An 18,675-nucleotide genomic window follows, 5' to 3' on the forward strand; every position below is an offset into this window, starting at 1 on the left:
ATTTGTCTTTGACAATTAAAATAATATGTAGAAATTGTTACAGGCAGACACATTTCCTGTACAATCACACTTTAAGTGGGTCTTAAGTTCCAGTGCGGATAAGGCTGCTGTTATTGTCATCAGGAATTTCTACAGAAATTGGAGAAGAGGTGGTATACTATGAAGTCACAGTCGTTGTATCAGTACCATACAACACCACGACATCAGACAAATACTATTTTGTTCCCTTAAAGTATCATTAAACTGGTTATAGTTTTTTATCTCCTTTCCTGGAAAAGGGAATACATAATTGTAAAAATCTTTACACTGATAAACACTGAATTTAATAATGCTACTCTTTATTTCCCAAAATAAGCAGTACTTCATATTCAGGGTTTGTAGTTGCTTAATCTGTAAAGCAATAGCTCTACCTGATAGAAAACCCCACCAAGGTGCTCAAAAGGTACTGAAAGTACAAGGGACCAAGGTTTATCCCAGGAATGTAAGAATTTGTCATGTTCTTAACCAGCTGGGAAAACACTTAAAATGAGTTATCATTCAAGAGAGTACCTGCATATCTGAACCTCGTAGCCAAGATCCATGGGGTCATTTGGAGCTGTTCCTGCTTGAAAATCGCTGACATTAAAAGAGGATAGTGTATGGTTCACGAAGCCATGCATGGTGCCATTCTCACTGTACATATACAGGTACACGAGGCGTGGAATGAAGTCGGATGTGAATGAGATCACAAATGCCTAAGCCATAAGAGTAGAGAATGAGCGCAATATTCAGGCACTGTTTAAGTTAATAATACACTCAAGTACCTCTTGCCCACACAGCTTGCACAAATCAGGATGGTCAGATAGGGGATGCTGCAGAAAACAAAAGGGGGAGTGCAGCCCACAGGTCCCTAAAAATGGAGTATTTACTGCAGTAACAAGGTGGTATTTACTGTTGACAATTTTGAGCTGCAGGACATGACATGAGCAGTTTCATGTTGATCGAGATTTCTATGTGTTAACAACCCGAACTCTCTGGAGCATGAAGCTGTCGCACCCCCAGCATCAGAGAAAAGCAAAATAATCTGCTGTTTCCCTATGCCCCAACCACGACTTGACCCTCATGCATTGTATAAAGCCTAACTGATTGATTTACATGGTCTGTTTTGCTTTTCTGCAAACAACTTATAGTCAGTCGAATCTTTAAATTCTCATTGCATCGCAAAAGCCCATTCACTTTGTGTGTTCTTTAGCTCTACCAAGTTAAAAAGATGAGCAGACTGAGACAGTTTTATTTTATGGTCACAAAAGTTCCATGTTTGGTTATTTAAAAAGGTCTTACAAAGATGTCATACACAAAAAGCAGAACAGCCAAGTCAGAGGATTTGTTCACAACTCTAGCTGTTCTTGTTTATCATTACTGTGAAACATTCTCATTGGTATAAGTCTCATGTACACGTGGAACAAACACAGTACAAAATGTTTTACTAATTTTATGATAAAGAGGGATAGTACACAGATCAAAGAGAAAATAACACTGGATAATGATGAAGAGAGATTACAAGGAAGAAAAGAGAAAAATAGAGAAATTATTTCCAAAGGAAAAGAGAAGAAATGGTAAAGACAAGTAAGGCAGCATCCTAAATAACCACCAGAATGGTTCGGCCGTAGAAGACCAAACACCTGCTGGCAAAGCTAAGGGATTTCCACTCTGGACAATATAGAGAAAATGAGAGGGCATGTCCACACATGGTGATAAGCCCTGAGTGGCTGCTATTACAAACATGTTTTCAGCTTGCCATTCTTTATTTTTCAACTTTCCCCAGGCATGGTGCAATGAGGATGATGAAAGTAGATGTATATTTATCTAGGATAATAGAAATGAATATAATGGAAAGAAAGCAAGAGAGAATCTGTTCTTATAGCCACAAAATACAACTTTTCTGAAGAATCAAGATGGTGCAAGAAATGCTGATATTAAGGTGGTCTCAAAATTTTCTAAGGGATAGGACATTCAGTGTGGAATTAACCAAAAATATCTTCATTGATTTTCAGAGCTGAGTAAGAGCAAGACTGTCATAACCTTAAAGTAAACACTGGATCTGATTCTCTAATATTTTAGCAAATTTCTAAATCATATACTTTCACTGAATTTGAGGGATTTAAGCTGAAATTAAACTAATGGAGCCAAATGGAAAAGCCAGCCTACTGAAGTAAAATTGCATTTGTGCAGAATTACTTACATTTATTATGACAGCAAGCTTTCCTATACCCCGGAGGATATTATACCAGATTCCTAAGGGAGGAAACAAACTTATGAATATTGTGCTAGTCATTAAACTTAGATAAATTCCATTTTCAGTTAACAGTGCTAGGACCGTGCCAAACTTGAGTTATACATTAAATAAAAAATAGAAATTTATAAGAGATTAATTAAAAGACCTGTAAGCAAAGTGAGTCCAACTCTGTCTTCCAGAGCTATACTTAAACACTTTTTTTTATATAGGTTTTGAGGGAAGGGGAGGACTGGTCTGCTGCTGTCTTGTGACTGCAGAGCCAGCTTCTGGCTGGCCTCACCCACAGCTTTCCAGCTTCAAGAGATAAATGTCATTTGAGTGGGGATGAAGAGCCATGTTTACCCACAGATACCTTCTTTCTTTCCCCTGTGTTTCTCCAGCCCAGTCCAGAGCTTTTAAATGCAGAAATTTTTGCTTCTGCAAGAAAACTGCACTGCTAGGAAGAACAGCTGGTGTGCAGAACCATGCAAGATATTTCACTATTGTATTGATCACTTTGATTTGAAAAATGATATTTACCTAATAAAATATTAATCTGTTAATCTGTAATCACTGGTCTTTCTATTTTGAAAGTAAAGTCTTGATAAGTTATGACAGTTCACAGTTAAGCCACAGTCTAATGTTTTGAATTGTCCTATAAATGTCTTCCTGTTAATGAGACTAACTCAGCATAATAATTTCCTGCCATCAATCCAGGAACAAACAAGCAGGGAGTCACTGCAGCAATGTGCACTTACCTATATCCTTCGCTCTGACTGCTACCGGTCTCCTCAGCTCTGTAACAAATTTTTTTGCATCTAAACGGATTTCAATGATGTTGTTCAACAAAGCAAACAGAGGCGCCAGTGGGAAGGATGCAACAAACAAGGTTACAAATCCAAACTGAATAACTGAGAAATAAAAAAAAAGGGAGAACTTCAATGGATTTGGTCTGTATTTGTCAAATGCATCATGTCAGCGCCATTCCCCCAAATTCTAACAAAATGACACTTGCTGGGAGACTAGATTACATTTTCTGCATGAGGCACTTTTGCCTAGCTGCTGCTCCATTCAGCCACTTAAGGGCCAGCTGTCCCTCCTGCAAAAGCCGGGACTGGTGAGGCAAGACCTGAAAAGTGACCAGAAAGACAGGGAAGCTCTTAACACAGCTTCCCTGTGGGCAATGCTGGCACAGCCTGTATGCGCCTCTGGCAGTGCAGGGGCAAGGGAACACTGTGCCACCAGCTGCAGCAGGACTAATCACGCTCATGTCATACTCATCCCATTACTGCTTTAGTCACATCTTTCTTCTTCTGCTACTTACCCTCCTGAACTCACTAACTGCATATTTTCTAATTGTTAGCTGCTGGTAACATAGCCTTGCAGTCTGCAGTACTAAATTTCAATCTGTTTCAACCACTCTGGGCACCAAGATATTCTAATTCACCTCTGTATTTGCCAGGCACGCCCACTTTGGGTATTAGTGTATTTCATTATTCTTTTCCAATATTTTTGCCTAGTCGTTCCTGAAAACACTAAACAAGATTGTTCTTCTAGGACTGACCCTTCAGGAACCTTGGATACTATCAGAAAAAACATTATATGGAGCAGTCTCCTCTGCTTTTTCAAGATGGCATGGCGGAAAAGAAATGTAGTCTTAGGACCTCAGTAATGCAGACCTGACATCCAGCACTTAAATGCCATATCAATCACTCAAGATGATACATTACTTGCAACACAATCTATGTAATACGTCAAGTACAACCTGGTCTACAGGCACATCTCTGAGAAGATTAAGTCCAGGTTTTACAAAACAGAAACAATCTGCTGTGGGAATATACAGTGGGAACTGTCAAATCTGAATTAAATAACTTTTTCCCCTTGTAGGGTGTAATGGATGATGCAATCTGGCTCACAATCTCAGGTTTACTCTATTTATCATTTGTATTTAAAACTTGACAGTAACATAACACGTAGCTCAAAAGAAAGTACCTAAAATAAGTGCTAGAGATAAAGATCACGTTCACCAGATAGCATAAGTCACCTCTGAAGTAGCCCTTGACTGGCTGAAATATTCTACATTCTTAGACTATACACTTTAATAATTAAATTCTGCACCATATCCACTGTCTTCCAAATCTACAGTTTGAAAACCTCAGCTCTCCAACCCATTTAGTCAGAATAATTCTGCCTGAAATGCCTTCTTTCCACCTCACTCACTCATTTCCATATATTCAGGGGTAAGTCCAGCGAAAGGCTCCAGGTTGTAGTCCACTTCATAGCGCTGCTTTTTTTTGACGTGCTCCTCATGGTCTAAGGAACGCCGGCGCTTTAGTTTCATGTATCGTATAAATTTCTTCATTTTCCTGAGGGAAGTGGAAGTGATCCAGTTAGCACGCCACTCTGGTCACAGTGCCTATTTTTCAGATGGATAAGGAGTGACAAGTACACTATGTCAACAGACACACTGAGCTCTGTATCTACTTTCATAAAAACTGTATGAGTGCCATGATATGCTAAAAGGAAGTATCAGTGAAACGTGGTTATGGTTGAATCACATGTTCAGAATTATACCTACTACTAGCAAGTAGGAAAACTGTAGATTTCCTAACTCTTTTCAGACACATGCATTGCTGGATGTAATTGCAGTGACATTGGTGCATCTGCAAAACAGCAAGGATGAATTATTTGCTATACGGCAGACAGAGGCTCACTGCAAGGGTTTTGCAGGTACCATCTTCATATCAAGGGGCCATAAATACACAGTGTGTTGTACACATCATAAAAACCACGTGTTTGAGAAAAAAAAGTTACTACTTACGGGATGCCAATCTCAAATAAATTGTTCTGAATCAGCTGCTTGCCCAACATGATGATACTGAGCTGTATGCACAGCTCCATCAGGCAACCGCCTGGTGCGCACTGCAGCGGACAGAGGAAAGGGAAGTCAGGACATTTGCTGCACCTTGCCAACAGGGGAAGAGGCTGCTCACATGTGCTGTGAGCACAGGCATGGTAAAATGCAATTACCTCTTCCATTCGGAAAGAATGGAAAATGTAAACGTAGTCTCCTGGACGTCCAACAAATCTAGGACACAATGGGTAGAAATGTAAAGTTCATAGAGATTTTATTCTTTTAGTACTTGATTCCTAAAGCCATTTATGTGAAATTCTATACCTGTGGGTGGAATCATCTAATACTTAGCCCTGAAAAAGGGAAGGTGAGCAATTAACTTGGAAGTTTGCTGTGTTTTTGTTTTGTTTTAAAGACTAAGTCCTGTTTATTGAGTAAGCAACTTAGTAAAAACTGCAAGCCATGTGCCCTACATAGTATAGGCACATCTTGAAAGAAATCCTCTAAGGTGCAAAAAACAGGGAAAAAAATCCCAAACTGAAACATAAAATAAAATAAGACAGATGGGAAAGAACAGCTGGGAAATAAATTATTGGGGCATGCTTAGAAGAGCAGAGGTAGTAAGCTGCCCAGGCTGACCACTAGCTGTCAACCTCAGCCCAGTTTCCCAGGCTAGCTGCATGCTCCACGATCCTTAGGAGTATGCCTGAGCACCATCCTATCACTCAGAAATCACTCCAGAGCCAGAATCTGGCTTGGACTACATACGGGAACTCAACCTCATTTCTGTTGCATTAGCCAGACCATGCCCCATGGAGTCTATTGTCACCCATCTCAAGGTGTCTTCTTTATCACCCAGATGTGGCTTAACACCACTACCACCATCTCAAGCAACGAACTGAAACACCGAACAGCATTTTACGTTACTCACCGGCCTTTGAAAAAAGCGACATAGAAGATGGGTGTGTAAGCATTGACAAATTTCAGAAGGAAAGCCTTAAAAATCAGACGCTCTTCAAAATTCTTGTCAGTTTTTGGCACCTCTGGAACCAATGGGACATGGGTAAGAAACATTGAGGATTTATTCTTATCTGGAACATTTCAAGGTGTTAAAAATGTGGACTTTGGTAAAGTAACATGGCCTCACAAAAGTCAGTGGTAAATCTGCTGAGGATCCTATTGTTCAGCTCCATTACAGCAGCAACTCCAGTGTCACTCCACATCTGGCAGATCTCCATGACAATCATTTGCAGACTGGACAAAGAACTGACTGAACTGAAAAGATTTCTGGACCTTTCATCACTGATGATTCTGATGTTTTGGGGATTTTTTTTTTCCTGTACTTTTTTTTTTCCTCTTACAGTTTTCCATCTCTACAGTTTTACATCTCTTATGCCAAGTAAACAATGGCAGAAAATGAAAGCAGTAATTTTCTGATATAGACAAGTCAAGGTCAAGAATAGGTACAGGAAAGTCTGCTGTAACCCTGTCACACATAACTGGTAAGTGATTAGTACCATCACTGCTGAAAGATAGACTTTAAAAATAAAGCTGAATCCACGTGCACTTTGATATTTGTAAGTTACTGGTGAGACTTCTAGCCACCCATTTGAATTTCCTGGGTTTGCTCACCATTTTGAAGTTAACAATGAAAGACAGTCCTTTTGGTACTCTCATTTATAATTGCTCCAACAAATACCACTTGATTTGCACCTACCGATCTGAGTTAGCCACCTTGCTATGCAGCCGTATACTTCATCCAGGATGATGATGACAACCAAATTGATGATGACAGCAGTGGCAGTGACAGTGACCCTGACGCTGGACCGGCCTGATGGAGTTGAGCTGATTGCCAGTGCTGCTGCAGTGGAGATTCTGTATATTATGACTCCAAACACTATAGCAAATGTCAGCCCCACCTGCAAGTAAGAGCAGCACAGCCTCTTATCAGAGATTTAACTATAAATACTTCGCATGGGACTTAGCTGTGACCTTAAAAAATGTGATCTCTGAGCCACATCCCAAGCCCACCAAATTCTGCATTAAGGCTCCCAGTCACTGTGATCAACTGTAGAACAGATCCTTTTTTGCTGGTAATTTGATCATCACAATCCCCCAAAAACACATGAACGAAGTTAACATGGGGTTTTATACCTTTGGAAAGGGCTTAATCCTTTTTTATCCAGCTGCCACTGTGATCTACGTCTGGAATTATTTCCTTCAACGTTTATTTTATATGTTGATGTTTTATAAGCAAATGGAAAAAAAAGACTGTTCTAATAATTATTTTTCCTCATTTTCTTCATTTATTTTTTTTTCAAATTAAACATTCTGTTTGCTATTCTCCTGTTGTATGGTAGAACCCCAAATTTGATATAATTAAAAATGTTGGCAAAAAGGATTGTAATTTCCACATCAATTCTTTCAAAAATATTTGGCATAAGAATTATGCCATTCTCTACTTCCTGAGTACTTCTCAAGAGCACTCTGCATATGTTTTAAGCTTTGTCCCATCAGTGATGGTGGTAACCTCCACTTCTGTGCCCTCATTTTTCCATTGCCATGTTCAGGTGTGCTTATTCTTTACTGGAATGAGATGGCAAAGTAGTATTCCAATTTCTTTAAAAGTTTTTACATTATAAAACTAATAAAACATTTTAATTTTTTAACTGGGAAAAAGTCATTGCAAACTATGGCAATTAATAAATAAATCTGTCACAGTATATTACTTCTGTTCTATACAGTCATTCAGTAACATAAATTTCAGGTTTTCCCCAGGTGATGCTTACCATGAAGATAATGCCAACAAAATTGGTCAAATAGGCTGGAAAACGATCCTTCCATGTCAGCTTTTCTTTATCTGTCTAAATTTTTTTTGGGGAAAAAAGGCACATTTACTAAATATGAAGCATGTGATTTTGTACATGTGACAAAAACACAGAGGGGAACAAAAGGCTAACAAACACACACCCAGTTAGCAGATGCAAAGACACAGTGTTTACAGTTACAATTCCACACAGGCAAATTGTTTACTCCAAATCTAGGTTCAAATTTGTCAAGAGCCTGCACTGCAAGTATAAATAAAACAGATTTTTCTGTATACTTTTTGAAGGAAACATGCAAATAGCCTGTCATAAACCATGAAGTAAGATCTCTCCCACTGTTAAATATTTTATTTTGCTTTCCCTGGAAAAATTCTTCCTCTTCTTCCCTTGTCCCACCCCAGTCAGTATTTGCAGCTTTGCAATTACACAACTGGTGCCACTGAAATCAAAAAACTTCAGGATGAGCGTACAGTTGATGGAAGACCTTGTTTTGCAGTGCAATCCCCTTCAAAGTGCTTCAATGGGAGTAAGTTTTGACTACCTGACTACCCACATGGTATGTGATGGACCATGTCAATGGGAGTTAAGATACACCTGTGTAGTAACAGTTTGTAGGCTATCCTAAACCCAGTCAACCATCCAGTGACTCTACCACGCTGAATTTGGGGAATTAAGATTTCATTTAGAGCAGTATTGCTCATCTAGAGTCTTTCCTGAACTCTCATGCCGGGAATTGTTTCTAAACACCAGAAAATAAACAACAAAGTAGCATTACTGAAGATGACGCACATGTTATAATGAACATAAAAATATTACTCAAAATCCTATTTTTATCACATGCACGTTGCCTCAGGGAAGTGCAAGCAGCTCTTCCAACACACAAGCCATGCTTGACTGCAAAACATAACATCAATCCAGCATGTACACCTAAGATTAGCCATGCAGTGCCATTCCAGATGCAAGAAACGTTGGCTAAAAGAGTGCCGAAGAAACAAGGAAGGGGAAGAAACCCAAAACTGAATGTGAGTATTAAACAAGGGTTCAACAGCCAAAAACAATTGATTTGTGTCTTCCATAATTACTCATAATTTGAGTTTCCTCCTAAGTTTGAATAAAAAGAACCAATTTCACCCCAGCCATGACTGTCTTAACTCTTTGTCTCCATTTGTTTGCTGCCTCTTCTGGAAAATACCGATGCTTCTGATGGCAATCAAAGGAAACAAAAAAGGATCGGGCAACATAGCATTACAAAGTGATGATAAATTAATCTACATACTCTCTACTGACTCCACATACCCAGCATTTCAGCCATAAGTCAATACTCTGTTAGTTTGCTCAATGCTGTGTGCTACGGCTCTAGGTTAATAAAAAATAACAGAAGACAAACTGTTGCCCCAAATCTTGGAATAGGTCAAACTGTCCTGCAAAGAATTTCCTGTTTTTAATTTAGGATTGTGCCATTCTTATTCCTTTATGATGTGTAAAGGAGGAACGCTTTGGTCATTCCTTTAAAAGTATATATATTTTTTTTCAATCAGACTTCTTTTGAAAAAAAAAATACGAGCAATTTCTGGGTTGGCTTTAGACAGTTTTCCTTTAAGTTGTATGACAACTCAGAAGTCTAATGTTGAATTTGAACTTGAACACTCTAGATCCCAATGAAAGATAATTACTAAGTCTTTCAGAAAAACTCCTTTTCTCACGTTTCCCAAATTAGTAACATCCAAATTGAACACAGCCCAAAAAGTTATAAATAGTCAAGTTTAAAAAAAAAAACCTCCCTTTATTGCTCAGCTTTCATACGCTGATATTTTGAGGTTACCATTCATTAATTGTCTGATTATCTCAACCTTCTACATTTAAGAACTGAATTCTTAATACACCAAAAGGCACAGCAAACTGCAAATTTATAGTATACAACAAAGTCTGTGTTCAAACCTCGTTTATATAAGAGAGCAGCAACACAAATTCTTTTTGTCCTGTAAGGGATTTTAATGTGCTGCAAGTCTGGTATTCCACAATGCACCAAGTGGCTTGCAAAATTCAATGCCTAAAGTAGCTAGATGGTATTGGCATCAGCCTCGTGGCATCCTGAAAAGGGGGCCCAGCAGTACTCAAACTGGTCAGAGGAACTGCACTGGCTGAGGGTGAGATGTGTGTGCTCCTGGGACCAGCAGCACCTTTATCATATCCCCGGAAAGAGCAAGTTAAAAGCAGAAGTGAGCAATACCTTACCCGGTGAAATATAATGGAAGTTATGCTTTTAAAAGGCAGAAAGTTATTATCAAAGCTGGAATTGGGCAAGAAAACTGGTGTTAGTGTTCTTAATTATGCTCTAGTAATATTTTAGAAGATATTTTACAGAACAGTCCCAAGACCTAAGCATAAAAAGTCAGACCCAGCTCAGCAGCAGGACGCTCATCTTCTACAGCTGTGTTAAAGCAGTGCCCAGTGCTTGATCTATGCTCCCAGCAAAAAGGCAAAAGCAGGTGTTAGGGCTCCCTGGGACAGCCACGACACCACCACAGGCCACCCAGCACAGCCAAAACCTCAATATGTAAAGCAACACAGATTTTGGCCCCATGGGTTAACCTGCTGGCATGACAGAGAACCTCTCCTGAGATGCTTTACTTATAATAGCACAGAACAAGATGTTTTGCTATATTTTTTTTCTCAAACTTGATTTGTTAGCCCAACAGGAACACCCCTTCCATCAGACTTGATGAGCTTTCTTAAACTACACCTCTGTATCTGACAATATCATTGAGGACACCTCTAGACTTAATCAGGTCTTGAGTAAGAGAATGGACAAAGTACCACATGTATGCCAGGACTGAAAACAACTGGAATTTAAACACATTATGCAGTGTCTCTCTCTCTTTTTTTTTTTTTTTTTTTAACCCATTTCCATTCTTTTTCCCATAGTCTTGGGTCAGCACCTACTATAAATGACCTTCTTTTTCAATGTGTTATTTATTTTTTTTTAAGGTGAAATAAATTAATATTTTTACCATACCTCTTTATGTTTGTGTTCTTTTCTTAGTGATTTTTCTAAAACCTTTGCTTCATATTCTGCTCTTGGATGATCCTGTAAAATAAGTCACATTTAATAAAAAGTAGTCATCTGTTTTCTGTATCACATGAATCATTTGCAGGTCAATTTGCTGATAAACTCCAAGTTTCTAACTAACTCAATACATCATTTATGTCAATTGATGGTCAACTGTACATTTAACAAAATGTCACATACCATATCATTCTCAGTACTACAGCAGCAAACGTAGAGTGTTTTGCTATCAGACACCCAGCAGAAACCCTACATACATTTAAATTTAATACCTAAGAGTATACAGCACATCCTGCAGGCAGGTTCAAACCACTTGACATTATGCTTGGATATTCTTGATCTGCCTTTCTCATAAAAATTAGATTTTGCATTAACTGTAATTTCAGTGACACTCAACTCTTGAAGGAAATACTTATTTGCTGTAAATATGAAAAACACGTTGCTTTGGGATCCCAGAAAACTGTCAACTGGGGCCTTCCCCTAATCCTGTCTTTGACAAAATCCACACAATTACCCATGTGCATTGCAGGAGAGGGTGTAGGAAATGCTCAAAAGTAAGAGACAGCCAAAAGATTTAGAAAGATTCACAGCTTTAGAATTCAAAATAATTATGCATTCATGAAAGATGCAGAATTCACAGTTATGCATTGGATGGAAAACAGAACAGATCTGAAAAAAGTCCGAACAAGTGGAGAGGGGGAGGATGTAAAGGAAAAGCAATCAGTGGGAGTTTTAAGGAAAATTGGAAAATTTGATGCTCGAAAAAGAAGAGGTGGAGATTAAAAGATGGCATTCATCGGTGGACATGTAATAAAAAAGGCAGGAGCAATAAAAAAAAAAAAAAAAAGATGTTTTCCAAACCTTGACTGCCTCCTTCAGGGAACCAGAAAAAAAATAAAAATAAAAAAAAAAAAAAGAAAACAAAAATTTGATTACTAAACTGTTGCAGATTATCTTGGATTTATATTTTTAAAATTACATGAAACAATCATAAGCGCAGTGGATGGCAGACACTAACAGAGAAAATCAGTCCACACATGTTCTACAATATCTGTTAACATCACTGTTCATACTGTATGATATAGGTGTCCCTGAAAAGCACCGGAAGATGAAACACTTTTTATTTTAGTGTATCACTTAAGACCCTGGCTCTTTACCTCATGACTGTATTATCTAGAATTACCTATACAAAACAAAGAATAAAATATACTTTTTTTTTTTTTTTTTTTTTTAAACAGCTGCTGCCTTTGGTTACACAAGGTTTTAGGCTGTAGAGCTATGAACCCGAACATGAAGGAGATAGCTGTCGGAAAGATACAGTTAATCCTTTCTCCTTTCATGTAGACTAACAGCAAGTTGCCAAAAATAAAAGGGCAGTATAGTATCCAGAAAATAAATCCCCTTATTCTCTCCCAGCTAGGTATGCTCTAGCAAAGTGCATGGCACAGAGGCTGCTTGCATAGTACGCCTAAATATATTAAGGAGGAGTTAATATATTAAGAGGAGATAATTCAAGCAGAAACATTTTGGGCGTGAAGGAAGCAATAACTGCCCAAGGCTCAGCAAGCTGCATGGCACCCTGTAAAGCCCACGAGGTTTTTGTTACGAGGGAACAATATTTGTTGTGTACCTACTCAGGACAGCTTGTGATATGACAAGTGCAGCCATGCTCCTCTTAAAAACAACAACAGCAAAATATCTGGACATGCGGGCAGCTGGGCAGTGGCTCTGTGCCAACTGGGGTGCTGCAGCCACCATGCCACATGCCAAGGGCAGTGGGGTGACACGGGAGACCCATGACCCCAGCCTGTACCTGAGACTGCCTCGGCTGTCACTGTGCTGGGAGCGGGGCAGGTGAGCACTTTTTGTAAAGTGTGATATTAGAAACAAAAAGGTGTGAGCACTGTCTCTCCTTTCCTTCTAGAACTTCAATGATTTTTTAATATCCTTTTTCATACAAATTTGACCCTTTCCCCTTTCAAGCTATTTAGTGTATTTATTATAAACCTGGGTAAGGATTTTTATTTTTTATTTTTTGTATATGAAAAAAAATATGCCTCAACATTTATGTTCTTCCTAGTGTCCAAAGTCCACATATCTGGCAGTATTTTCTCAGGTATTTGCCAAGTCAGAGCTTGATCCTGCATCGCTAAAGTTTATAGGAATTTTTCAGTGCCATTTTATTTTATTTTATTTTACACAATGCTGTAGCTATCAAGTTCCATACATTCGCTTCTGATTTACAGCACTGTGAGATGAATAAGGTCTGTGGTTGTTATCACCCTGAAACCAGGCAGAGTGTAACATGTGAGCCATATATTCCATGCATGCGCTGCTAGGTGTGACCTGGCTGCACATTCACAAAAAAAAAAAACAACAAAAAAAAAACACCAGATTTTGTAGCTATACAATTATGTTCCTATGGCAACAATACGTACTAGTCATACCCGTGCTATAAAAACCTCAAACAGTTCATGCATGGGATTTTCCTGTCTTTTAAGCACCCCATGAGCCAACGTCTGGCAGCTCAGGGCAAGGAGAGACTTGTAATGCCGCGGCGGAAAGCAGAAAGTCAGAAAGGAAGGGACAAACCTCCTCCTCTTCAAACCCAGTCAGGTCCCACCTGTAGTTGAGGCGCATCTGCTTTCTCTTCCAGTGTTCCATAAAGGTAGCAGCTGAAACGACAGGTTGACAATTATTTGGGCGTTTCACAAAAAGCTTCGGAAGTCGTATCAGCCTCAGGGACATGCCTTGAAGCTGCACCTGCCAGGAAGATGCCTGTGGGCACACTCCCTGTTGCCACCAGGAGGTCCCAGCAGGTGCAGCATTACACAGCACACCCAGCCGGCCTGACTCCTCTGTGGCTGCTCGCTCCTTCAGCGGTAACGTCTGCCTGGGAAGTGCCGGTAATCGGTGCTAGCAGCCAACTTTTCTACATGAGCTAAAAGAAAGGGCATTTGCTGTACCCACATGGCTACATGCAGAACGATGCATGCAATTTTTTAAGGAGTCTAAGCAAGTCAGACTCCTAAACTTATTTAAATATTTGTGTGTGACTAATGATACTGCTTGTCTTCATCTGTATGCAATTCTGTCTGTAAGCCCAAACAAATCTGTGTTTCATCTCTACAAAATATGACTGATTTAACTAGCCTAGTACTGTTAATATAGTTATTCCCTCAAAGATATCAAAATAAACCATTTTCGTATTATAATTCCATCCATCTAGTAGTCATAATAGTACTGTTAGCTCTTATAATCACACCCAAACCAAAATATTCATGCCAGTGTAAAAGCTGCAGGTGGGCAGGCTGTTAAAGAAGCCTTTAATATATGTATATATTTTTATCATTAGAAGAACTAGAATTTTCTTTTTGATGGGGAAGAATTCCAGAAAAGAAACCTCATTAATGCAGTTCTTGAGTCACAGTAAAAGATCCTGGTCTATATCAGTCTATCTGCCTCTGAGACAGAGCAAGTTCTCAGAGGACATATTTAGATGCTGGGAATACACCAGTACCGTATAATAAATAAGTGATTATGAAAGAGGCAAGTCTACCCAGAAGTGGTGTTCCCAGGGGAGCTTCCCGCAGTGAGCATTAACAGATGTGCTCAGAAACATTCACCCCCCACATTCAGGAAAAACAGAGGCAGGGAGAGGGCAAGAAGGTTGAATACAGAGGAAAGGACACCCTTGTGACTGGAGCCTGGCTATGGTCATGACACTCATTCATCTTCTAAGTGAAACTCCCACCTGCCAAACTTACAACTGAGTCCCTGCACAAGCCATATGCTTCCTGTAAATCTGTATCAACATAAGTATCTCTTAAGAGAGACCACGACATGGTCGCAGGGCTCCCTCCCCATCCCATGCTGCTGCAGCTCCTGCCCTGGGATTTGCAGTTTCCATCCACAGTCAGGAATATGGAAAACGAGTAACGCATCATTTCTTAGTGCTACTAGGAATCATTTCATGGCACTGCCTTGCAACGATGCAAAATGAAAATAATGCATCTGAAATGCAGCCAGCTCATTTCAAAAGCAGTGGGTGCACGTGCCATGTAGGATGCAGTAGCAGAGCACTGCCTCTTCACCAGGCATACTTGCATTTTCATATTTCATCTGGGCCCACCAGCATAAATGGAGCTCAACAGTTCCCAAAGGTTACCACCCAGATACTCTTATTTTCTCAGATTTTTAATGACATTTCAGACCACAGCTTCAGGTTTACTCCTTTGGAAAAAAGCCAGTATCACTCAGTACAAGGTAAGATTCAGGGCTGGGCCAAGGAGAGCCTGCTATTTTGGGGAGCAGCACTGTGCTATGGTCAATATTTAATGCTGAATCTGTGACAGAAGCCCAGCTCAGTGCTGTAGCTGCTGTAACTCCCACGAGTAGAGTTCTCCGGGTTGTTGTAATAACACCACAGAAAGAAAGCTTGGCTAAGTGATTGCTCAGAGGGATACCTCCAAACTTGAAATAATTTCTCTTTTGCTATGCTAAGGAGACCCTGTGTCACCCGAGCAGGTCAGTTAGCTTCCCCCTGCCTCGGTTCTTCAGCTGCACATCAGCCTAATAAACCTTCTCCTTACAGGCAGAGGTGCTCACAAATGGATGACACTGAAGACTGTGTGTGTACCTACACTTACAGACAATTTCTGTTGAAACTATTTTCTAAAAAAAGTGTTCCTTTCATTTAAAAAAAAAAAATACTTTGACAAATCCTTTAGAAACTGCAGTAATGCAAATTCATAACCTTGTGGAAAAAGTTCAGACTTCTCAATTCAAAATGACATTTTTGAAAAAACAAACATTTATTTTACATGGTATTACTCTGAAATAAAATTTTATGCTGACCCAGAACAACTCAGGAAGTTTCACGCTCCACTCCAACACTATCTCTGATATTAAGCCTCATTTTGTACAGAGCACAGAAACTGGTTTCTGCCAATATTCCTGCCTTTGCCCAAGAAGGTTAAAAATGGATGGAGGAACCCACAGCTTTTTGCTAAAGAAAGGGAGGTAGACAGCCTCACTCTGGATAATCGAGCATTATGTGCCAAGAACTGTGCGTGGGTCACGATAACAGTAAACGAAAGAGACCGAAACTGATACTTGACTCTCCACATGACAGCATCAGACTATTTAAAGCCTCTGACATGGCACCCTGCTTTGGGGTGTATCACATTTCTCCCTGTATGTTACACGCCCAGATGATCCTGAAGATCACAGTCACTCCTCCCTGCTGTAAAGTAGTTCAGTTCAACCTCCCCAACTCTCCAGCTTTCCCTCTCAACCTGTTGCACTCCCAACACCCCACTACCCCTTCAATCTATCTGCAGGTCTGTCCTTTTCCTTGCAGTCATTGACAATGAGCTCTTAGTAAGTGGACTTACACTGATGTATGCTGAAATCAGTTCCAGTGAGTGCGAATGTAAAAAATGGTTCATTACATCCTAGAACAAATAAAAGTCCATATTGGGTTTTTAGGATTAAATATCACCCAGAACAGTTTCTTGGGTAGCTCACAACAAGGTTGACAGGAGGGGCTAATGTCCTGTGCCCCTCCCCAACACTGGGAACATGTGGCTGTTGAACTTCATAGCTGAGGGGAGTAAAGCACACATCCCTGTTCTCTTGCAGCATCTCACAGAATCACAGAATTGTCTCGGTTGGAAGAGACCTCCAAGATCACCTAGCCCAACTTCTGACCTAACACTAACCAGTCCTCCACTAAACCGTATCACCAAGCTCTACATCTAAATATCTTTCAAAGACCTCCAGGGATGGTGACTCAACCATATCTCTGTACAGCGCTCCCAGTTAATCACAGAATTACAGAATTTCTAGGTTGGAAGAGACCTCAAGATCATCGAGTCCAACCTCTGACCTAACGCTAGCAGTCCCCACTAAACCATATCCCTAAGCTCTACATCTAAACGTCTTTTGAAGACTTCCAGGGATGGTGACTCCACCACTTCCCTGGGCAGCCTGTTCCAATGCCTCACAACCCTTTCAGTAAAGAAGTTCTTCTTAACATCTAACCTAAAACTCCCCTGGCTAAAAAACCACGTGTTCTGCACCCAACAGTTCCCATTTATCTAAACAGGCCCCATTGCCTTGCAGCAGGGATGACCATGGCTCACGCAACCCTCTTAACCACCCTTGAACCACTCTCACAAAGGTTTCACAATGCTTTTAAATAAGTTTCCCAGATAAGAAAAGAAAGGTTAAGTGACTGGCTCAAATACAGGGCCAGTCAGCATCAGAAAAAATACCTATAACACTGTTGCTGGTCCACACGCGTGATGTCTGCTTGCTGATAAACTTAATTGCTTCTCAGAGCACACTCAAGAATCAATCTTGGTTTGTCCGGAGATGTTTAAAGGCCATTACACTTCCCTGCGGAGCCCTCCCCTCAACCCCAAAGTACATCAATACATTTCTTCTGTAATGTTCTAAAGTGGAAGCTGGCTCTGCAAATAGATTTTTTTTTTGGCAAGCTATGCAATCCAGTTAATGAAATTTTGACATACCACGCTGCAGTTTTATGACAGATGCTTAACAATCTCATTTGATATTCATCTTGAGCAACTTTTTGAATTTTAGCTTTCAGTCCAGAATATAAATTTTGGGGTGACAGTTTCATGTTGGGGGGGGGAGAGTTTTTTATATAATTAACTGTCTGGGTATAAATATACCACTTTATCTCTTCTGTTTCTTCCTGTTGTGTTTTAAATAATTAAAAACTTAACATCAAGGCATTTATCTTCTTACCCCAGAGAGCCATGAAGACTGAGAAGAAGACAGTTGCAGGGTTATCAAAAAGATGACTTGCACGAGCAGTTGCACAAGCAGAGCTCATCTTCCAGTAACTGCATGTTCTGTCACACAAGGGACACATGGTGATATTGTTTCTCTGGTCACACATTTCCATACTGCAAGGAAACAACAACACGTGTGAAAAGCAATGTCAGTACAGCTCATCTTCCATTATCTGACAATATTTTTTGATGGGCCATTCTCTTTGGCACAGCATCTATTTCTGATCTGTAGGACCATTAAATGCTACTCTTGTAGTGATTCTCTCTCCTGGCCCAGTGAGTAGCTCTGTCCGTAACATACACTGATACAGGGGCTGAAATAGATGCATAAAGGTCTATGCTTTTTATTACAGAAACTTAAAGCTAAAAACATAATAAATAAATAAATCTAGTTTTAAAATGCTAACGACAGTAATAGGTAAGGTAACAAGGGAAACGTTGAGTATTAAGAGATGAGTTAATGAATTTAACCTCTCTGCACTCCATCTCTGAAATAGCAATAGTGATGCTCTCCTTGACTTTCTTCCACAGTTGGAAAAAGTACAAAGGAATATTAACAAACAAAAATAAATATATTTTTTATATCTATTAATCTGCTTTGTTAATCACTGCTTATGGTTGCTGCACAAAGAATGTAATTTTCATACACAGCTGATGATGCATAATGCAAAATCATAAGGCTTTAAAAATTATTATAATACAAAACTTAGTAAAATTTAAAAATAGTATGACATCAAGATTTTGTTAATCTGACCACAATTGCTTAGTTTAGACGTGTATATTCTTTATTTATCTTCATGCCGCACAGCACATTTGTCAGCATTTTAAGATGGAAAGCACTAAAAGCTATC

The 18,675-nt window shown here is 39.6% G+C and overlaps 1 protein-coding gene across 5 annotated transcripts in view; it reads right to left on the bottom strand.

Moving 5' to 3' along the window:
- Positions 1–18,675, bottom strand: part of ANO1 (anoctamin 1) — a 78,689-nt gene that overhangs the window by 5,024 nt on the left and 54,990 nt on the right. For 3 of the 5 annotated variants that reach the window (XM_084520801.1, XM_084520799.1, XM_084520797.1), the window contains 13 exons: positions 17,778–17,938; positions 13,593–13,675; positions 11,862–11,873; positions 10,950–11,021; positions 7,898–7,972; positions 6,826–7,027; positions 6,040–6,151; positions 5,285–5,342; positions 5,076–5,176; positions 4,475–4,620; positions 3,013–3,165; positions 2,222–2,274; positions 550–734 (listed from right to left, as the gene is read on the bottom strand). In XM_084520801.1, the coding sequence (XP_084376927.1) occupies positions 550–734; positions 2,222–2,274; positions 3,013–3,165; positions 4,475–4,620; positions 5,076–5,176; positions 5,285–5,342; positions 6,040–6,151; positions 6,826–7,027; positions 7,898–7,972; positions 10,950–11,021; positions 11,862–11,873; positions 13,593–13,675; positions 17,778–17,938 (1,413 nt within the window). The remainder of the gene's footprint in view (positions 1–549; positions 735–2,221; positions 2,275–3,012; positions 3,166–4,474; positions 4,621–5,075; positions 5,177–5,284; positions 5,343–6,039; positions 6,152–6,825; positions 7,028–7,897; positions 7,973–10,949; positions 11,022–11,861; positions 11,874–13,592; positions 13,676–17,777; positions 17,939–18,675) is intronic. The other 2 variants (XM_084520800.1, XM_084520798.1) reach the window with 1 other exon arrangement.

This window comes from Aythya ferina, assembly GCF_964211825.1.
Source record: "Aythya ferina genome assembly, chromosome: 5".
Lineage (NCBI taxonomy): Eukaryota > Metazoa > Chordata > Aves > Anseriformes > Anatidae > Aythya > Aythya ferina.